A 24238-nucleotide genomic window follows, 5' to 3' on the forward strand; every position below is an offset into this window, starting at 1 on the left:
ACGTTGAATGGAAAATAAAATAGGTAGGCTTGACGCTTGTAGGGACGCGTAGGGACGCAGGCGCGGTAGTTTAATCGTAGCGCCGGACGCTCGCGCCATGTGACGTCACTCGGTGCCGCGTGGGGCCAACGAGATACAAGGGCCCTGCAATGAACTTGTGACCTCACACTAGACAGCTTGTCGGCCACACTTCGTGAAATCTCGGCTTCATGCAGGGCCCACGGGGAATCAATATTTAATCGAAAAGGTACCGACTAAAGGCCTTTACTTTTGTCGTGTGCCATCGAGACCTGGTATGTATTTAAGTACGCAGTCAAGACTTATGAAACTCGTCTGGAATAGTTACTCACTCGCCGCCGGAGGAGGCTGCTGCCACTAGTAAGACCTGCAGCGTCACGTGCTGTGACGTACGCTGCCACGGCCTGTCTCTCTCGTGGGCCTCGGTGCCGCGCCGGGACGGAGCCTCTAGGAGCTGCCCAACTTGCCTTCCGCGCATGCGCCACTGAGGCCCTCTCTGGAAGATTCCAGACGCTTCCATTACATCTGTATAAGCAGAACACCGTGCCACCCCCTGCAGTCAGTGATTTCAACTGACGATGACGATAGCGGAGACAGTTATCGAAAGCTCGAGTGTTTTTTTCGAAATGACGTGGCTTGTAAATCGATAAGATTTTGTTGAGACTCATAAAATACCCATTGAAGTTGCGATTATACAGCAAACGCAGCGCAGTTGAGATGCAGCCAAGATACGCGACTTATAAATGATGATTACGTCATAATAATCACATTTTTTCTGTATTATATTCGTACTGAATAGCACAGATACACATATGTATTACACAAGCTGAAGACGCAATTGCTTTACGTAACTTATTGTAAATGTGGACGAATTAAAATGATCACTTATTTCCTCATGTAGAGTAACAGATCAAATTTAATTTTTTTTCTGACTGAGCGGATGGAAAAAACCCCAACTAAAGAGCAGTGACATTTCAGTTACGTATGGATGGTGTAAATTTTGGTAGAAATGAGTTGTATTCTACAACATAAAGGGGGTAGATAAAAATATGGGAACACGAAGTAACACAACACATTACCATGCCTCCACGCCTAATACTGTGAAGAAAAACAGTTGGCAGTCGTCCCGGAATGGATAAATGCAGGTCCTGTATGGTTTTCAAAGGAATGTTATACCACTCTTCATGCAAAATAGTGAGAAGTTCAGGTAACGATGATGGAGGTAGATAGCGGTCACACTCCATAAAGGCTCAATAATGATAAGATCGGGTGACTGTGGTGGTCAGGGGAGACACGACAATTCATCCTCGTGCTCCCAAAACCAGTCCTGGATGGTGCGAGGCGTGTGGAAAGGAGCCCTGTCGTCTTGGAAGACATAGTCACAAATTGGAAACAATCATTGTTCCATGGGATGGGCCTGATCAGCCAAAATGGTCACATAATCCTTGGCAGCAATGCGACCTGGCAGATTAATTATGGGGCCCATTTAATACCATGATATGACTGCCCAAATCATCACCGAACACCCGTGATGTTTCACTCTTGTGACTCGTTAAAGGTAGTCTCGAAAACCAGTTTATGTATGTTGGCCACAGATGAATCGGGTATACGATTGGAGTTAACCCCCTCAGACTAAAAGGTAGTCAAGTAATAAATAACATAGTAACGACAACTGTTGGTGTTCGATTTTATTACAGAAGTAAGGGACCAAAGTCCCTCAAACCTCCAATCAGAAGGATGGACATACATGAAGGATTGTCCGGAACAATTCATGTCGACTTCACTTTTTTTTCATTTCTGCCAATGCCAGCGACCTAGCAGCTCCAGTGTCAAAACTGCGTGGTGAAGTTAACACAACCCTAGTAGCCAAGTGTCCCATAATACACCCAGTACTGTAGCGTTCGTTTTTATGTCTCGTCCTTGGACATTTGATACTTCGTTCAAGAGTGCTGCATTGTTCCCCACTTTGACAATAGCAACCCTATTTGTTACATCAACGAGATCATCTCACAGCAGAGGGCCACCAACCCGTCTTGTCCTTTGGTTTCACCCGCATTGTCATTCATGTACACATTCTTATGTATTAAGTCTGCAACTGTGGTGCCCGCCGCGGTGGTCTAGCGGTTCTAGGCGCTCAGTCCGGAACCGCGGGACTGCTACGGTCGCAGGTTCGAATCCTGTCTCGGGCATGGATCTGTGTGATGTCCTTAGGTTAGTTAGGTTTAAGTAGTTCTAAGTTCTAGGGGACTGATGACCACAGATGTTAAGTCCCATAGTGCTCAGAGCCATTTGAACCATTTTTTTTGTTTTTTTTTTTTTTTTTGTTTTTTGCAACTGTGGGAAAATGTGGCTTGTAAGTGGTTGCCAGTTCCTTGATAGTAGTTCCTGAAAGAAAAGGACTGCATGTAAGACCGAAAGGAAGGCGGTTGAAGCGGAGAACTGTCGTCTCCCTTGTTTGAACTAATTGTGAAGTTTCATTTACAGGGACCTTATACCATAGGAATCCTCTGAGGCCTCGATCGTCAGACTAAAGAGCAGGCTGAAGGAAAGCGCGAGTGATATCGGCTATAATGGCCAAACATCGTAGGCAGGACCCTGCTGGAAGCAGGGCTGCGACTAGTCTTTAAAACGTCATTAAGCAATGATGCGCCTTCTTCATGAGCAAATCCATAAAAAATATCTCATTGTTTTACTGTACCTTGTGTTTGTTTTTTAACTTCGTGACGTAGCATATACAAGGTGCCTGCGTATGTGCTCCAGAAGAAGCTAACTCATAGTGGTCCTCTCTTATGTACTCTATGTCGTAAGCGTGTCTCGGCTCGCTGGGGTTTTTCAGTAGACGTTTTCCAATGCAGCACCTTCGATGGGAAAAGATGCACCGAACTCTTCCAAAAGTGCGGAGCCTCTCCTGCTCATTGATTCCTGTTCAGAGCTAATTCTCTCTCTCTCGCTTTTTTATTTTTTTATTTTGTAGTCACGTGCCTTATGACTGGTTTGGTGCGGCCCGTCACCAACTCCTCTCCAGTGCCAACCTCTTCATCTCAGGGTAGCACTTGCAACCTTCGTCCTCAATTATTCGCTGGATGTATTCCACTCTCTGTCTTCCTCCACGGTTTTTATCCTCTACAGCTCCTTTTAATGCCATGGAAATTATTCCGTGATGTCTTAACAGGTGGCCGACGATACTCTCTCTTCTTCTCGTCAATGTTTTTCATGTATTTCTTTCCTAGCCGATTTAACGGAGTATCTTCTCATTCCTTACCGTATTAGCCCACCTAATTTTCAACATTCTTCTGAAGCACCACATCACAAATGCTTCGATTCTCTTCTTCGCCGGTCTTCCCACAGTTCATGTCTCACATACATACAATGAAGTGGTCCACACGTACATTATCAGAAAATTTTTCCTCGAATTAAGGTCTATGTTTCATACAAGTAAACTTCTCTTGTACAAGAATGCCCTTTTTCCCAGTGATAGTCTGCCGGCCGAAGTGGCCGTGCGGTTAAAGGCGCTGCAGTCTGGAACCGCAAGACCGCTGCGGTCGCAGGTTCGAATCCTGCCTCGGGCATGGATGTTTGTGATGTCCTTAGGTTAGTTGGGTTTAACTAGTTCTAAGTTCTAGGGGACTAATGACCTCAGTAGTTGAGTCCCATAGTGCTCAGAGCCATTTGAACCATTTGAACCCAGTGATAGTCTGCTTTTTATATCCTCCTCGCTCCGTGGTCATGGTTTATTTGCCGCTCAGGTAGCAGAATTCCTTAACTTCACCCACTTCGTGATCACCAATCCTGATATTAAGTTTCTCGCTAGTCTCATTTCTGCTTATTCTCATTATTTTCGTCTTTCTTCAGTTTACTCTCAATCCATATGTTGTACTCATTGGACTGTTCATTCCATTCAGCAGCTCCTGTAATTCTTGTTCACTTTCCCTGAGGACAGCAATGTCATCCATCGAATCTTATCACTTGTATCGTTTCATCTTGAATTTTAATTCCACTCTTGAGCCTTTCCTTTGTTTTTGTTATTGCTTCTTCGATATATCGATTGAACATTAGGGGCGAAATACAACACCTGTATCTTACACCCTTTTTAATCCGCGTACTTCGTTTTTTGTCTTCCGCTCCTTTTGTTCCCTCTTGGCTGTTGTAGATATTGTATATTACCTGTCTTTCCGTATGGCCCACCCCTATTGTTCACAGATATTCGAACATCTACATTGCCGAACGCTTTCTACAGGTCGACAAATCCTATGAACTTGTCTTGATTATTTTTTTCTTGCTTCCATTATCAACCGAAACGTCAGAACTGCTTCTCTGGGACCTTTACCTTTCCTAAAGCCAAACTGATCGTCATCTAATATGTCGTCAGTTTCCTTTTCCATTCTCCTGTACCTTATTGTTGTCACTTACTTGGATGCGTGAGCTGTCAAACTGATTGTCCATTAATTATCGGACTTCTCAGCTCTTGCAACCTTAGGAATTGTGTGAATGATGTTTTTCCGGAAGTCAGATGCTGTATCGCCAGACTCATACATTCTGCAACCCAGCGTCCACTTCCCCCAGTTATTTTAGAAAAACTAATCGATTATATATCCCAGAAACTCCTGGTGTTGCTATCCGTTGGCTCTTGTGACGTGAGATTGGCAAGGTAAAAGACAGTGTAGCTCGCTGAAACACCTACTTGACATCTGCTAAGTATCCAGCAGGACTTCGAGGACATTAAAACAGAATCGAAAATGTTCGTTGAGGCGGTGTTTCATGAACATTTTGCCAGTGCTGATCGGCTCCTATAAGTAGATCAGTGGGAGCATCCGTATGTTTGTCAGTAGAATCGGCGAGTGACAGGTTATATGCCTGTTGTGTAATTGTGGGCCGGCCGCGGTGGCCGAGCGGTTCTAGGCGCTTCAGACCGGAACCGCACCACTGCTACGGTCGCAGGTTCGAATCCTGCCTCGGGCATGGATGTGTGTGATGTCTTTAGGTTAGTTAGGTTTAAGTAGTTCTAAGTTCTAGGGGACTGATGACCACAGATGTTAAGTCCCATAGTGCTCAGAGCCATTTGAACCATTTGTAATTGTGGCATCTCGTGATACAGACGAGTTGTTGCTGAAGGAATGTTAACTCTCAAAGACGTTGATGGTAGTGTGCTTGTTATTCTATATACTTCTTAAATTAAGGTGGACCAGTCTGTGTGATTCAGCTGTGGTAACCGTGGACTCAAATGCGTCGACCGTCAGGGTGCGAGAGTCAGTCACTTGAAAATTTGAGGCAATCAAAGATCTGCTAACAGAAGTTGACTGGCTGCCAGCGACCAGAAAACAACGTATAAGTTTTCTCTTGCCCATGGGTTCTGTATCATAAACGCGATCACAGACGCGTGCTATCTGCAGATGAGTGAAGCCGGCCCGTCCTGTGTTTACCTCTCACTGAACTAGAACTCGTTTGTTCTGTAGACGTCTAGAAGACGTAAATGTTTGGTGGTCACAGACAGATTTGTGATGGTTGCCCTTACAAAATAAACAGAAAGCCTTGCCTCTTCTCAAGAAATTCTTAAAAGTATAGCCTTGCTCGACATAAGGAAACAGTCCGCAGCTCGTGGTCTAGTGAGCCGCCACGGTAGCTCAGCGTGTTCGTTCAGAGGATTAGCTGCCCTCTGTAATAAAAAAACTGAGTTAATCGATCAACAACGAACTTAAACGGGTGTCTTACGACGTCCGCTCCGAGCAGATGCTACGAACGAAAACGAACAAAATGTAGCTAACGTTGCTATCTCTGGATCACGTCGTCCCGTGTTCGATTCCCGGTCGGGTTGGGGATTTTCTCTGCCCTCGGACTGGGTGTTTGTGTTGTTCTACCATTCTATCATTATTCATGAACGTGACTAGATTGGACTGTGTACAGATTGGGAATGTGTACGGGCGCTGATGACCGCGTAGTTGAGAGCTCCACAAACCAAACATGATTATCTCACAAGGAAACAGCTGTTACACTACCTCAGTATCGCTTCTGTCCCTCTTTTCGGTTTGGCAGTCCTGATCCCAATGACCGCATTGTGCGCTGAACATGCGATATGGTTTAGGCATCCGCTCATTATTGCATTTAGAACAAGTTCGTTTAGACTGTACATTATGAGCTGAAGCCGAGGGTAGCGCGTTTGAATTTGGTTGTAACACACCGCGGATCTTCTGAGCAATGAGCGCTCCATCTACTTCTTCCGCTAGAAACTCCATTAACTTCAAGATGTCTGCTTCTGAGAAGTACTGTGTTTTTATACGGATTACCCAGCGACGACAAATTTCTTCTGGGAAGGCGTGTAATACCTTCGGAGCTGAGAATCTCTCATCAGGCGTTCACATCTTCCCCTGAGGATTGTATTGCCTGTATTCTTCGGTTACGCGCGGAGTGGCCGCGAGGTTTGAGGCTTCCTGTCACGGACTGCACTGTCTCTCCCGCCGGAGGTTCGAGTCCTCCCTCGGGTATGGGGGTGTGGTTGTTCTTAGCATAGTAGTGTGTAAGTCTAGGGACCGATGACCTAAGCAGTTTGGTTCCTTAGGGATTCACACACATTGAGTAGCGCAATCGCTTCCAAATAATCTAGATGCACCTGAATGGTTCTGTAAAATTTCTGCAGAATTTTCTTCACAGGTCGGTTCAAAATGGCTCTGAGCACTATGGGACTTAACATCTGTGGTCATCAGTCCCCTAGAACTTAGAACTACTTAAACCTAACTAACCTAAGGACATCACACACATCCATGCCCGAGGCAGGATTCGAACCTGCGACCGTAGCGGTCAAGCGGTTCCAGACTGAAGCGCCTAGAACCGCACGGCCACACCGGCCGGCTCACAGGTCGGTTGCGGCGATGCTTTCTCGGGTTTCGGCACACAAAAAATATTCGATGTAGCTGCGAGTTCAAAAACTAAGACGTGTCGCTTGCTTTCACAACAAGAACATTTATTTACATCAAAGACGAAAAGAGTCATATAGAGATGCACTCTAAGACAGAAAACAAGACGCACCACGAAGGAATTATCCGAATGAGACGGAAACTGGTAGATGCGGCATAAACGTACAGACATCTAAATGATAAAAATTTCAGGAAAAATTGGATGATTTATTCAAGAGTAAAAGCTTCACAAACTGAGGAAGTCGGTAACACGTTGACCCACATATTGCCTTTATGCAAACAGTAATTAACCTTGGCACTGATTGATGGAGTTGTTGAATGTCCTCCTGAGGGATATGGTGCCATATTCTGCCCATTTGTCACTTAAATCGTCAAAATCCCGAGCTGGTTGGAGGGCCCTGCTCTTAATGCTCCAAACATTGTCAATTGGGGCGAGATCCGGTGACCTTCCTGGCTATGGGTTTGGCATGCACGAAGGGAAGCAGTAGAAGCTCTCTGCTTGTGTCGGCGGAATTTATCATGCTGAAACGTAAGCCCAGGATGGCTCGCCATGAAGGGCAACAAAATGAGATGTAGAATATCGTCGACGTACTGCTCTGTTATAAGGGCGCCAAAGGCGTTCTGTTATGAAATGAGATGGCAGCCAAGACCATCAGTCTTGGTTGTCAGTCCGCGTGGCGGGAGGCAGTAATGTTGGTACCCCACCACTGTCTCGGGCGTCTTCAGTCTCACGTAGGTCAATGGTGGTCGGCGTGAGGGCACTGTCAGCTCAGCCCCATTTCTGCGAGCCGCCTATTAATGGTCCTTGTGGTCGCTGAAACCCCAGTTGCACGTCGGATCGATGATAATGATGAATCCGGTGCTCTGAAATGCCTCTATGACGATTGGTCGGTCTTTGGTTCTTTCGTGTCTCTACGTCGACCGCTGTGTTCGGCCATGGTTCACCCATTCCTGCCAACATTGTCTGATAGCTGCATTGCTCCTATTCAGTTGTCAAGGGATTCGCCGATTACTCCAACCAACTTCTTTGAGCCCAACTGCACGTCCTCTCTCAAAAGTCATCTGCATATATTGTTCACGTGCCTGTCTGCAAGGCGTAGTTACTGTCCAAGTGAGTGCACGGAATGAAATCAGCAAAGACTTAATGGTCTGGTATCGAGGTGTCCCCTGTTTACCATCCCTGTCAGCTGCAAGGTGAAACTGCGCTGCAGCGTTACACATTCACCGACAGCAGCCAAAGTTTACAGTTTTGCATTTTCTGTACATGCCTGTATGAATATCAATTTGTGACCAATTTGCATAAATACTTCGTGGTGCGTCGGTTTTTTTTCGTCTTGGAGCGTAATATAATGCATAATTCTACTGTGTATTGTAATACACAATTCTACTGCGCTACAACAACCTAAGTCTTCGTTACTTTTAGAAGCAGAAGTCTGTCTTTACAGTTAATGATTAACTACCTTAAACCCACAACAGGGAAGACTTTCAACAAGGGGCACCCGTACGTGATCCATGCCAACTACAGCGGCCCCCCTTATGCTGACGAAGCTGACGAGCTGCTGTCCTACTACACTGAGGACGTGGGCCTGCTCGCCTTCCGAGACTTCATGCACTACCGCTTCCCTTTCTGGGCCAAGATGGAGGACTACAACCAGGCCAACGACACCAACCGAGGTGACCACTTCTCCTACGATATCAAGGCCACCCTCAGCCGGTACTACCTAGAGAGGCTCTCGAACCACCTCCCTGACATCGAACCCCTTGACTTCGAGGAACCAGTCCCAGGAGTCGAGCTGGACAGCTCACTCACACGGTACCTCAGCACAGTGGAGGAAAGGCTTTGGGAAGCAATCGATTCTGGATACGTACTTGACGTAAGTGAAACTTGGTCTTATTTTACAAAAATGTTTAAAGCCAGTTCATAAGCTATTTAATATCTCTCGTTTGCAGACCGAGCTCAAGAATCACTCTCTTCATGATCCATCGAGCTTTGAGATGTTCGCTCGAATCGTTGAAGGTAACGCAGACTCCATCAACAAGGGTTACTACGGTTCATTCTACAACCGGATGCTGGAGTACCTGGGTCACAACGGCGGCTGCTGCTTTTACCACCTGGTACGTCCCATCAGTGATGATTTTGTCTCTTATAATCCGTTTGACTTGACATTAATGATATCAGCCTGCTTGTTTCCTAGACAAAACCGTCCATGTTGGGCACATCAGCATCTGCCTCCAAATCTCCTCTGTACTACAAGATTGTTAAGCGAGTTGCTCTGGCACTGGACGAGTTCAAGAGCCGCCTGGGACCTTACTCACAGAAAGAGGTAGGAAAATCAGAATTTTACGTACAGATTGCTTAGAATTAAATAAATTCGCTCCTGGCTGTACATTGGGATGGCTAAAGTCGTGGGATAGCGAAATGCACACATACAGATGACGGTAGTATCGCGTACAGAAGGTATGAAACGGCAGTGCATTGGCGGAGCTGGCATCTGTACGCAAGTGATTCATACAGAAAGGTGTCCGACGTGATTGTGGCCGCACGACAGGAATTAATAGGCTCTGAACGCGGAATGGTAGTTGGAGCTAGATGCATGGGACATTCCATCTCGTACATCGTTAGGAAATTCAGTATTCTGTGATCCACAGTGTCGAGAGTGTGCCGAGAATACCAAATTTCGGGCATCACGTCTCACCACGGACAACGCAGTCGCCGACGTCCTTCACTTAACGAGCGAGAGCAGCGACGTTTGCGTGAAGTTGTCAGTGCTAACAGACAAGCAACGCTGTGAGAAATAACCGCAGAAATGAATGTGGGGCGTATGACGACTATATGCGTTGCGACAGTGCGGCGGAATTTGGTGTTAGTGAGCAGACAACCGACGCGAGTATCTTTGCTAACAAAAAAGTCGTTCAAATGGCTCTGAGCACTATGGGACTCAACATCTGAGGTCATCACTCCCCTAGACTTAGAACTACTTAAACCTAACTAACATCACACACATCCATGCCCAAGGCAGGATTCGAACCTGCGTCCGTAGCGGTTGAGCGGTTCCAGACTGAAGCGCCTAGAACCGCTCGGTCACAACTGCCGGCTCTTTGCTAACAGCACGACATCGCCTGCAGCGCCTATCCTGCGCTCGTAACCATGTAGGTTAGAATCTAGACGACTGGAAAATCATGGCCTGATCACATGAGACCCGATTTCAATTGGTAGGGTTCGAGTGCGGCGCAGACAACACGAAGCTGTGGACCCAAACTGTCAGGCTGAGTTTACGTGGAACGGCTGGATCCTCCGGTGCAGCTGAACCTATCATTAACTGAAAATGGGTATGTTCAGCTTCTTGGAGACCATTTGCATTCATTCATGGAGTTCGCGTTCCCAAACATGTCACCGGGCCACTGTTATTCACAATTGGTTTGAAGAACATTCTGGACTATTCGAGCAATCGATTTGGCCAACCAGATGGCCAGACATGGGACATAATCGAGAGGTCAGTCCGTCCGTGACCAAAGTCCTGCACTGACAACACTCTCGAAGTTATGGATGGCTATAGAGGCAGTGTGATTAAATATTCCTGCAGGGGGCTTCCAACGACTTGTGGGGTTCCAATGGTTCAAATGGCTCTGAGCACTATGGGACTTAACATCTGAGGTCATCAGTCCCCTAGAACTTACAACTACTTAAACCTAACTAACATCACACACATCCATGCCCGAGGCAGAATTCGAACCTGCGACCGTAGCAGTCGCGCGGTTCCGGACTACAGCGCCTAGAACCGCATGCCCACCGCGGTCGGCTTGTGGAGTTCATGTAACATCGAGCTGCTTCACTACGCCTGGGCAAAAGCAGATCTGACACGATATTAGCAGGTATTCCATGACTTTTGTCACCTCAGCGTATAGATAACATCCTTACTTGTTCAGTAGTTTACGGAAAATACACGTGTCATTGTCGAGATAAATTTTTTACACCGCTACCTTGTAAATATTTGATATTGTTGGTTGGTTGCGTTACATTACTCAAGGGCCTTGCATGGATCACGCCTCTAGGTCTCCTGTGGAAACAGAAGGTACTAGCACAGCCAGAAATTCCACTGGCTTCAAGGTTAACCATTTTCTTTTACAACAGGGGAGCCACTGTATTTTCTAGTTATGGTTTCAACGAAATGTAATGTGAGACGAACAACGTATCCGGAGCTCCGAATTCACGTCCTTGTTTATGCAAGACTCATACAGCCTGTGATTATTTTTTTATGGATGCTCAAATGTACCCAACTGACTTAATAACGCAGTGCATAAGCGCTGAAATTGCCCCATGTTATTTATTTTTTCACACAAGCTGTTGCTGCCTGGCGTGACAGTGGAGAGCCTGACCGTTGACAAGCTGGTCACGTACTTCGAGGACTACGACTTCGAGCTGAACAACGCTGTTCCGGTGGCGAGCCTGGAAGAGGCCGCCAGACTGAATGTCGTGGCCCGCACCCAACGTCTGACGCACGTTCCCTTCAACTACAACATTAAAGTTACCAGTGACATGGAGGTGGACGTCTTCGTTCGCTTCTTCATTGGCCCGGTCTACGACGCCTATGGCAAGGAGCTGCCTCTCGACGAGAAGAGGCACAACATGGTCTATGTCGACTCATTCAGCGTAAAATGTAAGTTATTTACAGCAAACTACTTGTTAAGCAGAATATAGGGTACCGTACCTAAAGATTTAGTAAGCTTTACATGAGTAAAATGACAGTTTTCATGCTTTATAGTAGGTTAACACTAGTCGGATTGGAACTCGAACCTGGTACCTTGCCTTTCGCAAACAGTGGTCTTACCTACTGAGCTATCCAGGCGCGACTCGCGGCCAACCACTGAAGCTCCAGCTCTGCCAGTATTTAACTTATCACATGCACTTCAAACTAGAAATCAGCCGCAGTCTGTACCGCCTACGTTTACTATAAATATGGGTGAACACTTCTGAGATTAGGCTGTAAAGATTTTGCTCTACACGTATGCTTCAACCATCCAGCAGATATGAGCTACCATTGTAGATTCACATTGATCTCGTATGTCTTCCACCGTCATAGCAAATACTCATTTTATAAATTCAGAAGTCTTTTTCTTGATGCAGTCTAATATTTATTTACATTTCAGACGCGTTTCGCTGTACTAAATCGTCTTCGGTGGTTTCAATAGGTTATTTGTTTGTCTTGCCAAAACTTGCATTTCCTCTTATCCGGTCACAGCATATTTCGAAACGACAAATGAATAAATTATTAAATGTACTGAAGACATATTAATACTAAACGCGTTTGGAACGTAAATAAATACTAGAGACCAATAAAAAGGTTTCTGAATTTATAGGAAGAGTGTATATTTGCCGTAGAAAATTGTCACCTCATTTGCCAGTCCGGACATTCAAATAATTTCAGGGTAGTTCTTTCAAGGGAAGCGGAAGCGCTGTTTTACCTCTTCTTCGAAAAAATTCAATCTAGTACTCTGACGTTAAAATAGGCCTTCCCTATTTATACAAATTACATTTTAACTGTTCTGTCTCAGTGCACTCCTATCACTCCTGTAATAAACACAGACCATAAAAACAATATCATGTGTAGGCATCTTTCTATCTCTCTCTCCTCCTCCCCCCCCCCCTAAAAAATCAGGACCACAACTATTCCTCTTAGCTTTCTTTGCCATCAGTTTCTGAATGGTTTTAAGTGCCACACCATGAATTCTCTCCTGTCTTTATCTAGTAATAGAACTTGCACCAGACGTCCTCAACTATTTGATGTTAGATATCCTATAATATCTCTGTTTTCCACCAGTTTTTACTGTCCACAGATTCCTCAAGTACCATGGAAGTTATTCCTTGATCTCTTAAAACATGCCAATCAGTAGCTACGAAATAAGAGTACTGGCACAGTCTACTTTGTTGCCAAGTTTCTGATGACACCTTACAACTTTTCCAGATTCCCCCGCATTCTTCTCCCACCCCTCTGACGTCACAATCAAAGATGGCTCAAGTAGGCCAATTGTCCATGTTAGTAAACTGGAAAAATGACAGGGAATTCCCAAAACTCAGTTCGAAATGGTGGGGAAATTAAAAAAAAAATCCATCATAGCCATTTGTCCTAAGTATAAAATGGCGGTAGGTCAATTATTGTCCTAAGTTTAAAGTGTCGAGAAATTAAACAACATGACCACTTGCCCTAAGTATAACATGGCAGGACATTAGAAAGATCCAAGTTGGGCAATTGTCCTAATAGCAGAAAATTTATATACTTCACGAAGCCCAAGTGCTATGTTTTTTTAAACTCCCAACAAGAAATTGATGTGAGGGAAGGGTGGCAGCTATTAAACAAGCAGTATGCTGTTTAGTTGCATGAAAAATCAACGAAAGCGATTTGAAATTAGCACCATAAAATGGCTCTAGCCAGTCTAAATCAAAAGTTGCAGTAGTGTGAGGTTTCAACCCACAGAAGCATCAAACACAAACTAAACTTTTATCCAACCAGCGTATGCCCTCTGCAGCTGAGAGTGAAACAAGCTTGTACTAACTGACAAAGAGAATCGCGCCCATCAAAAACGTTGCAAATATGGGTGTCAAAAAGAACAACTTGTTACACAGTAATGGTCTATAGCCTAGCTGTGCAATGGACTTCGTGAAGAAAAACTGTCGGTAGTGGTAGGTGCTGGATCCCGCCTTCATTAAGTGGACGAGAGCCACGTCGATCCAGGGGCTCATACAGCAGAGTATTTATGCATGAGCGTATATGGCCTGGTCCAGTGAGGTGCGGTGCGGTGCCGACTTGGCAGCTGTACTCTTCGCTGGTTGATGGGGTCATTTGGAAGCATATTCAAAATCTGCACTCTGTCACAGACAAACCTTACTTTGTGCAATAGTCACTCAGCTTTGGAGACAATTGAGGGATCTGTAGGAGTGGCTGATTAACGCACTGTCGAGATCAAAGTGCTCACTTCATTGGTATCAGTGCTGATGCACCAAATCACTATAACCACCTATTTAATAGAGTGTTCGTCCGCTTATTGTAACTAACACGATGGCTATTTTACGTGCCTGGACTGGACAACACTTGGTAGGTTTCCAAAAGTATGTGACACAAAATATTTACGAAATTCTTGTAAATGTGGGTGCAGAGCTGACGTCTCATCATGTCCAGACCAGGGAACTTCGTGGCAAAGGCATCAATGTAAATGCTCCTCAAACCACTATACCACATTTCTGCCTTCCTTATGTTATGGATCGTTATCCTGCTGGAAAACGTAAGGCATGAAGGGATGTAAACAGCAGGATAGAAATCAACTGGAATGAAGAAAGACAACTATCCAAAATGGCAGATGACGAGCTGAACAAGCGCTGTATAGTCCGCATATGAGGTGTGCATATGACCATGTTCGAGCTAAGGGGTCGTCCTTAAAGCAGAAATGAACAATTGTCAGAATTCATAATGTGGGTGTGGCGATGATTTAACACAGTTATGTAATCCTCAGACCTATATTTTAAAGTAATAATGTGCCTCACAGTGGTGCTTTAGCCTGCTAGAGTCACGCCTGTGATCAGTGTGTGGACATTAGACATGTCCACAAGGTTTCTAACAAGTGCCAGTATGGTTCCTTCAGCAAAGTCACTACAGACAGCAAAGTCACTACAGATTTATACCCTCGTCAGTCGGAGGTATGCATATGTCTCTAATGATGTCGAGGTGGACCGTACCTACATTAAACTCCAATCCTCCATCTTAAAAGCAGAAAGCGATCTAGTTTTCAGGTCAGCACTGCATCTTCTGTGATTTTTAAGCGATTTATCATAAGTTCCAATGAACGTCTAGGTTTCTGTTTAAGCTGCTTGCAAGTATGTCAGATATGGCAGAGAAATAATGTAATTCACATGAGCCCTTCACTTCATCGCTTGACAGGCTCTAACGTCCACAGGAACTCGATTCACAGTGCTTGTGCAGAATACTTTGGTAAATATCTCTCAGCCATTCTGGATTCCCATAGTAGTTATATGTCTTTTTATCTTCATATTTCCACAGCAGATTTAGTATTTTACATAACCTATTGTTGTGGACCTCAGTAGGAAATAGATTTTATAGAGCTTTCGGCAGTAGTCTATTCTCCACAAGTATTTAAGCTACAGGGAGAGATGTGTTTGAGTTTTATTCTTAAATCAGTCTATTTTGCGCTGAAATCACTCAGTTTTGAGTTTAAATTGGCTACTTTTGTGTTAAAATCGGTGGATTTTGTGTCAAAATCGGCTTGTATTACAGATTCTTTTAGCATTTCCGATGGGGTAGCAAAAATTGCAATCACTTAAGTGTCTTTTCTCTGTAATTGTCGTGGTATGGTATAGTTTCATGTAGATAATTCTCAAATCCATTATCACTATGCAATACGTATGGTCATGAAACGACAGATTTACGAGATAGATTTCCTCCTACAGCTTTTTGGAGTTTCATTCAACATTTGACCATTGTGAGGCTCTTCTTTGGAGGGTACTTTCTGATTATATGATTGGCACAGAACTGGTCCTGCAGTCATCTGTAGTAGTCAATGTGACTGCTACTGTTATGGAGTATTAATAAACCATAATACGACGCCTCACAGCTTCTCCTAGAGAGAAAAGCATCAGTAAAATTGGAGAAAATCGCCACAAATTTACTAGAGGCATATTATCGTGGTACTACATCAAATGTTACGGTAGCATATGTTGATCACGGAGAACCTCATTTGCTAAATGTAATATAGGAAGAATAACTGAATTTAGTTATAGACACAAGACAGCCTTAAAGATTGTGACCCGTCTATGCCATGAACGTGATGTCTGGGCTTAATGTGCATCTAGAGAATGGTGCCAACAAAAACATTGGGATATGGACTGCAGAAAGCATATATTCATGGTAGTGCTACTACTGCCAAACCTCTGAGAAACACATAATGTTTCAGCAGCACTAGAATCACAAATGTCTGAAACTGGTTTGACAATTGTGAAATTGAAAGTCTTCCCGAGCTTGAAGTATTACATCACAGTGGGAGACATCATGTTGGACTGAGACCACAGCCCTGACTCCCTAAAATTACACATACATCACAATATTGGAACAAAACTGTAATAAATTGCTCCATGTTACAGCAAAATTGTAAGGAAGTGCTCCATAAATCAATATGCTTCAGCAAAATCGTAACAGATTGCTCCGTGTGCAAAATGTTTGTCATCTTCTGCTCATAATCCTAACTTGTGCTATCGCTTTGTGGAGAGTACATGGCATTTCACGTTACACGTCACCATGTTACAGCAGAAATTGTAATATATTACCACATACATCGCTATGTTACAGCAAAATGTGAGAAATTCCCAAATATATGTTTTGATAAATATTACTCAAAACAGTCATGAAGGCATCTTACTTTTAATTACATGCACTTCAACTATATACAGAATTTGATTCAGTCGATATGTAGATGTACTAGAGTGTCTTATGTAGAATTCAAGCACACATTCTTAAATGCCATATTGCTTTACTGACGTGATGAAATTCTGTTAAAAGTGAAAATTTTCCCAAGGAGACAGGCAAGTTAAATTAGATTGAGAATGATGATCTCTGCATTGTGTATGGACTTGTTGGTATGGATTTCATGCAAAATGTTATCAACTTATTGTATGGAATTAGTTACATGGTATGTTTATTGGGGAATATTAATGGACTTCTCGGGGGTGAGCTATGAAGTGAGCTATGAAGCAACTGAACAGTATTGATCGCCTCATGTGGAAGACACACTTTGTTGTGCTCCATGATATAACTCTTATGTTTCTACCACTTTAGCAAAGAAATTGCTACTAAATGTATATATTTCATTAGTTTTTGAACTCTGAAAAGGTTAGCACAAATGGACATATTGGATTTGTTTGAATTTCTCATCTTTTGAGGATAAGATTTTTTAATTTTTTAAATTTTAAGTTTTTTAATTTTTTTTGAACTTACAGTCTGCTTCCGCCATCTAGGGGGACTGGGAATTGTCTGGAAGCGTTGCAAGATATCATTGGGTGACATTATCAAAAATCTCACAGCAACGCATGCTTCAACCATACTTTCATTTCCCCACCACTGCTATCATCCTTTACCTTCTTCTTGTCAATATTTTCCACATATTGCTTTTCATGTTGATTCTGAGAGAACTTACAATATTCTTATCTGTCCATCTCATTTTCAACATGCTTCTATAGAACCACAGCTCAGATGCTTCGCTTGTTTTCCTTTCTGGTTTTCCAACAGACTTCTGTACAACGTTGTACCCCAAAAATATATTATCAGATATTTCTTCCTCAAATTTAGACCGATGGCCGTTACTAGTAGACCTCTTTTGGCCATGAGTGCCTCCTTTGCCTATGCTAATCTGCTTTGGACTTCTTGTTTCGTGTCGGCCCATGTGGCCGAGCGGTTCTAGGCGCTTCAGTCTGGAACCGCGTGAGACCACCACGGTCGCAGGTTCGAATCCCGCCTCGGGCATGGATATGTGTAATGTCCTTAGGTTAGTTAGGTTTAAGTAGTTCCAAGTTCTAGGAGACTGATGACCTCAGATGTTAAGTCCCATAGTGCTCAGAGCCATTTGAACCATTTGTCCCCAGTTCCCCAAGAATGGCCATGTCGCATGTTGCACATCTTAATCCCAACAGTAAATCTGCGTTTAACCCGCCAAGGCTTGCTGGAATTTCATTTAGTTTTACACTGTAGAGCGATTATAGCAGAGTGTCAACAACACGGTGATGTACTTTATGTGTGGACCCAAAAACGGAGTAAATACCAATTTTTGCACTGGAAGATAGGGAAAAAAAATGAAATATCGAGGTCGAAAAGGGAAAATGTGTCTGAACCTTCTTGCAGTATTTGGTTCTTAAACTCTATGGGGTGCCAATCAGCGTGACCTCCAGACAGAGTTATGAGTTCAATAGTCCAGGTGCCACGGTTACACAACAACGTGCCAAAACAGAGAGACGTTCAGTCCCAGGCTGTTACAAGTTGGTTCTACAGACCAATTCGATGGCTGTTTCCGTAGGTGCCTCTGCCCATATTCATATTAATAATAAAAAAGATGTATTTTGGATTTAACAAAATTGCTTACCTTTAAGGCAAAACAGTGATCTACACGGTGAATCACTAGCTATTGCCACCTAGAATAACTCCGAAAGTATGATAGGAGCTGAAAAGTTTGTGGGACAAATGTTGCATGGGACAAGGGGGGCCATAATATGACGTTGGTTTTTTGTTACTAGGTGGGGTCGCGTCGGAGATATGACGGTCGCAGGTTCGAATCCCACCTCGTGAATGGATGTGTGTGATGTCCTTAGGTTAGTTAGGTTTAAGTGGTTCTAAGTTCTAGGGGACTGATGACCTCAGATGTTAAGTCCCATGGTGCTCAGAACCATGTGAACCATTTGAGCCACTCTTGTTTCGACTGTCATGTGTTAGAAGAATTGGAAATTTGTGGTAAGTTCGTATGGGGCTAAACTGCTGATGTCATTGGTCCCTAGGCTTACACACTACTTAATCTAACTTAAACTAACATACACTAAGGACAACATACACACCCTTGCCCGAGGGAGGACTCGAATCTCCTCAGGTGGAGCCGCGCGACCTGTGGCAAGGCGCCATTAAACCGCGCGGCTACTCCGCGCGGCTTGTCATGTGTTATTTTGCTTCAGTGGCAGCAGGATTCATTCACTGAATTGGTCCCTACTTTTGATGTTAAGTTCATCGCCAATCTCATTTCTACTACTGCTCCTTACTTTCGTCTTTCTTCAGCTTACGCTCAACCCACGTAACTCTTTTTGCAGTGAAACAGGGAGTGAATAAGCTGCTGAGGAAGTCGAAGGACATCAGCTCGTACAGCCAGCTCCCGGTCAGCTACAACAAGCTGTACGAAGCTACGGAGGCCGCCCTCGCTGGTGGGACACAGCCGCTCCCCGACTACATCTTGCGCATATTCGGAGACGTGGATCGCCTGGTGCTGCCGCGTGGAACCCGAGAAGGTCTCCCGCTCTGCACCTACGTCATCATCAGCCAGTGCTCACCCAGGAGCATCAGAAACACTGACCCAGTCATCGACAACATTTGCCCCAAAAACTCCCTATTCCCATTCGACAGGCCCATCGATGAGCTTGAGTTCAACGTGCCCAACTCGTTTTTCGGCGAAACTGTCGTCTTCCACAGGAACGCCGACGAGATCGTTAGGATCTGAAGCTGCGCACTGTTGTCTGCCAAATTAAAGCGTGTATAGGCTTAGTGTGTGGATGCTGTGACTTTGGTGGTAATTCAATAAACTGAAGTTGTTTGATCGTCTGATTACTGCATTATTTCATTACCCTTTTTACCATACTTTTCTTTTAATTATTGTTGCATGACATTTCAGTATCGATGTCACCAGAGATGATGTGGTAATTCGGACAGGATGGTGAAATGATTCAGCAATGATTTTATTAAAAGAACAGTTCTGTCATTTATCCAGTGGGTAGCAACACTAAACTCATTCAAAAATCCCAGCCTGTGGATTAAATGTAAGACTTACTCATTTAGCTTCTCGTCGGTGTTCGTTGCAATCGTTGTTCATACATCCAAAAGATATACTTTAATGAATTATTGCTTCCTTTTTTCTTTTCAAGAAGTAATCGAACATACTCATGTTAATATGATTACTTATGCACACTGTATTGTTCTGAAAGAAAACGATCGTAGAACTGAGTGCTTAATCTTCCATGGTTTTCGATATGTATATACAGGGTGGTCCATTGATCGTGACCGGGCCAAATATCTCAAGAAATAAGCGTCAAACGAAAAAACTACAAAGAACGAAACTCGTATAGCTTGAAGGGGGAAACCAGATGGCGCTATGGTTGGCCCGCTACATGGCGCTGCCATAGGTTAAACGGATATCAAATGCGTTTTTTTTTAAATAGGAACCCCCATTTTTTATTACCTTTTCGTGTAGTACTTAAAGAAATACGAATGTTTTAGTTGGACCACTTCTTTCGCTTTCTGATAAATGGCGCTGTAATAGTCACAAAAATATGGCTCACAATTTTAGACGAACAGTTGGTAACAGGTAGGTTTTTAAAATTAAAATACAGAACGTAGGTACGTTTGAACATTTTATTTCAGTTGTTCCAATGTGATACATGTACCTTTGTGAACTTATCATTTCTGAGAACGCATGCTGTTACAGCGTGATTACCTTTAATTACCACATTAATGCAATAAATTCTCAAAATGATGTCCGTCAACCTCAATGCATTTGGCAATACGTGTAACCTCATTCCTCTCAACAGCGAGGGCAATACGTGTAACGACATTCCTCTCAAAAACGGGTAGTTCGCCTTCCGTAATGTTCGCACATGCATTGACAATGCTCTGACGCATGTTGTCAGGCGTTGTCGGTGGATCACGATACCAAATATCCTTCAACTTTTCCCACAGAAAGTAGTCCGGGGACTTCAGATCCGCTGAACATGCGGGCCACGGTATGGTGCTTCGACGACCAATCCACCTGTCTTCAAATATGCTATTCAATACCGCTTCAAGCGCCCTCGAGCTATGTGCCGGACAACTATCATGTTGGAAGTGGATCGCCAATTCTGTCGTGTAGTGAAACATCTTGCAGTAACATCGGTAGAATATTACGTAGAAAATCAGCATACAATGCACCATTTAGATTGCCATCGTTAAAATGGGGGCCAATTATCCTTCCTCCCATGAACCGCACCATACATTAACGCGCCAAGGTCGCTGATGTTCCACTTGTCACAGCCATCGAGGATTTTCCGTTGCCCAGTAGTGCATATTATGCCGGTTTACGTCACCGCTGTTGGTGAATGACGCTTCGTCGCTAAATAGAACGCGTGCAAAAAATCTGTCATTATCCCGTAATTTCTCTTGTGCCCAGTGGCAGAACTGTACACGAAGTTCAAAGTCGTCGCCATGGAATTCCTGGTGCATAGAAATACGGTACGGGTGCAATCGATGTTGGTGTAGGATTCTCATCAACACCGACGTTTTTGAGATTCCCGATTCTCGCGCAGTTTCTCTGCTACTGATGTGCGTATTAGCGGCGACAGCAGCTAAAACACCTACTTGGGCATCATCATTTGTTGTAGGTCGTGGTTGACGTTTCACATGTGGCTGAACGCTTCCTGTTTCCTGAAATACCGTAACTATCCGGCGAACGGTCCGGACACTTGGATGATGTCGTCCAGGATACCAAGCAGCATACATAGCACACGTCCGTTGGGCATTTTGATCACAATAGCATACATCAACACGATATCGACCATTTCCGCAATTGGTAAACGGTCCATTTTAACACGGGTAATGTATCACGAGGCAAATACCGTCCGCACTGTCGGAATGTTACGTGATACCACGTACTTATACGTTTGTGACTATTACAGCGCCATGTATCACAAAGCGAAAACAGCAGTCCAACAAAAACATTCATATTTCTTTACGTACTACACAAATATGTAATAAAAAATGGGGGTTCCTATTTAAAAAACGCAGTTGATATCCGTTTGACCTATGGCAGCGCCATCTAGCGGGCCAACCATAGCGCCATCTGGTTTCCCCCTTCAAGCTATATGAGTTTCGTTCTTTGTAGTTTTTTTCGTTTGATGTTTACTTCGTGAGATATTTGGCCCGGTCACTGTCAATGGAGCACCCTGTATATATATTAGATCAATAGATCGTTACTTGTTGCTCATTTTTGGTCATGTTCCCACCAAAGTACATGTAAAAAGTTCCCAACGTAAACTTTCGTGTCTCTCGGGATCGTGCAGGCCGTAGCTGTATTCCTAAACGAGACTACATCCTATACTCTGCAGACAAACATATTAAGCATAGCCAGTAAATTCCTTCCTTGTTTAGAATTGGAAATTTGTGGTGAGGTCTTATGGGACCAAACTGCTGAGGACATCGGTTCCTAAGCTTTACACACTACTTAATTTAACTTAAATTAATTTACGCTAAGGTCAACACGTACACCCATGGCCGAGGGAGGACTCGAACCTTCGACATGGGGACCTTGTTTAGACTTTTCGTATGTGGACATCAGTCTCCTACCATTACGCCATAAGTAGGGGACTTCGAGACACTTCTCAAACTTATCGCCTGTAACCAGTTCTGTAACAGAAGTTTAATAGATTTTCTTATTCCATTTTTAAATGATGGCATTCATGATTTATGCGTCGTATTGTTTCTGTGAAATTACAAGAATTGCTCCAGTAAGTTAAGGTTTTTTTCCAGGTATAGAGAAATGTTCCAAGGTACAAAAAAATCGGAGAAATACGCAGTACAAGGCGGGTGGGCGTAATACGCAACAAACTGATTTATGTTTTAAATTTTAATCCGTGGCTGGATTTTTTCCTTAGCTGCAGTAGGGCATGGGTTGGGTGACATTGGATGTTAGCCATATGCCATCCACTGGACGCACTGTTCACGTGATGGATGAGTGAAATTGTGCTGACAAAGTAACGCCACGGTTAAGCATGATTGACACTGTCAACCGACGAATCGTATGCGACGAAACGAATCACGGGAACGGAATCAGTCACGTGGAGCCCTGGGACAAGCTGAGGTGGACGGGGAAGTCCGGTCGGCTCTTCTCACTGCGAGCTAACATCCCAAAGATGTTCGGGCTCACCTGCGGTTCCTCTTCGTCGAAATGTCTTGGCTCAAACTCGTCTAGGGGTTAAACCGCGTGTGTAGCATTACACGCCCTAAATTAGACACTTGTGACCCCTTTGTTAAATTGTCTGGCTGATGGCAAGTTTGCAAAATTGTGTGAAACAAAGTTAATGTAACATCTAGTAACAGTAATAATAATATCAGGAGCTAAGTTAACGACCTGTAAATGATGTAAGCCACACAGTTGCGATTTGGTTAGAATAACAGCGAAGGTGGTGGTATTTAGAATTTCTATTACACTCGAGCGCAAATCCATTTGACACAGTTCGATCATTCACAATCTCATCGCGAAACACAAGTCCAATACTCCACCTCGATATTTACATGAAAAGTTCACAACAGGCGCGCGGCTGCTCACCGCTCAGAGTCTAATCCCGCGATCCTAGCTGCCTAAATATCGACCGTCCGTTTTTGCGTCTCAATCCGTACTGTACCTTTTGGTGTCTCCAGCCAAACTGTCCGCTTTCGCGTCTGCACCAGCATTCCCTCTGCCCGTCCCCGGCAGCTTTTCCCGCGCGCCGAACATACTCGCTCAACTGACTAGTCCAGTTCCCTTTCCTGAAAGCGTCCATCTGATTGGCTACAGCTTATTCTACATTATTTTACATTTTAGTATATTCTTCATTAAAACGATTATATTACAAAACGTTGTTAACCTTCAACAACTGGCATCCCGACACACCCAATTTCATCAGGAGCACAAACCTACATTGAACCTGGCACCTGAGCGCTACTACTGCGATGAGGGACAACTGAAGGAGCTAGTAAAGAAACCAGAGAAGGAAGGCACAGTCGCTTCCTCCTCGCTACACAGAAGGAGGGCATTGTATCCTCTTACTTACATATTCACTGTGCGCTCAGAACTGAAAATACGGATGTGACGCAATCTTCGGACATACTAGAGACACTGCCCGAAACATCTGTGCGAAACTTCATCGGATTTTCACAGTGGTTTCCATTTCGCGCCCGATCGGACCTTACTTTCCGAGTAGCCGTCGTACCTTCCTACATAATGTTAGTGATGAGGGTGAATAACTCCCTAGTGAGGAAGAAGTCGAATTCATAATTAAAGAACAACGTTTGAGATCAATGACAGTGACTGGCTGAGCGTGCTCTGAGATAGGATCAGGAATCTCACGGTAGGACAGCAAAAAATAAAACAGCCGCCAGCTGTTGCAGAGAGTTTACCCCCAGTTACATTAGTCCCGTCATTTGTAGGCCAGACCGATGAAAATGTACACACCTTTCAGCGAAAAATCAATGATACCGGTCGTTTTTGTTCCTGGCCTGATGATTTTCAGTTATGTGTTACAAATTTAAAAGTGTTAGGTGATGTTCGTAATGTGTGGAATCCAAAGATGCTTGAGAGATGAAGTAACATTCGATGCATTGGGGCACGGATTACCAAGAATATATTCCTATAACTGAGTAGTGAGTTATTGCAAATACAAGCCGTCCACACTCCGGCAAAAGACGGGTGAAGAATTTGAAGCATTTGCAGGAATATACCCCCCACAAATTGGTAGTGAGGTGAAAATGGCATCGCTCACGTCATTGCATGAAGCT

General features: G+C 44.0%; 1 protein-coding gene across 1 annotated transcript in view; it reads left to right on the forward strand.

Annotated features, from left to right (window-relative positions):
* The window catches only part of LOC124594493 (allergen Cr-PI-like), a 47994-nt gene extending 28816 nt beyond the window's left edge, over positions 1-19178 (forward strand). Inside the window, exons 5-9 of the mRNA XM_047132869.1 lie at positions 8403-8800; positions 8877-9041; positions 9122-9250; positions 11269-11584; positions 18775-19178. Of these exons, the coding sequence (XP_046988825.1) occupies positions 8403-8800; positions 8877-9041; positions 9122-9250; positions 11269-11584; positions 18775-19178 (1412 nt within the window). The remainder of the gene's footprint in view (positions 1-8402; positions 8801-8876; positions 9042-9121; positions 9251-11268; positions 11585-18774) is intronic.
* The last annotated feature ends 5060 nt before the right edge of the window (positions 19179-24238 follow it).

This window comes from Schistocerca americana, chromosome 2, assembly GCF_021461395.2.
Source record: "Schistocerca americana isolate TAMUIC-IGC-003095 chromosome 2, iqSchAmer2.1, whole genome shotgun sequence".
NCBI classification, from domain to species: Eukaryota; Metazoa; Arthropoda; class Insecta; order Orthoptera; family Acrididae; genus Schistocerca; species Schistocerca americana.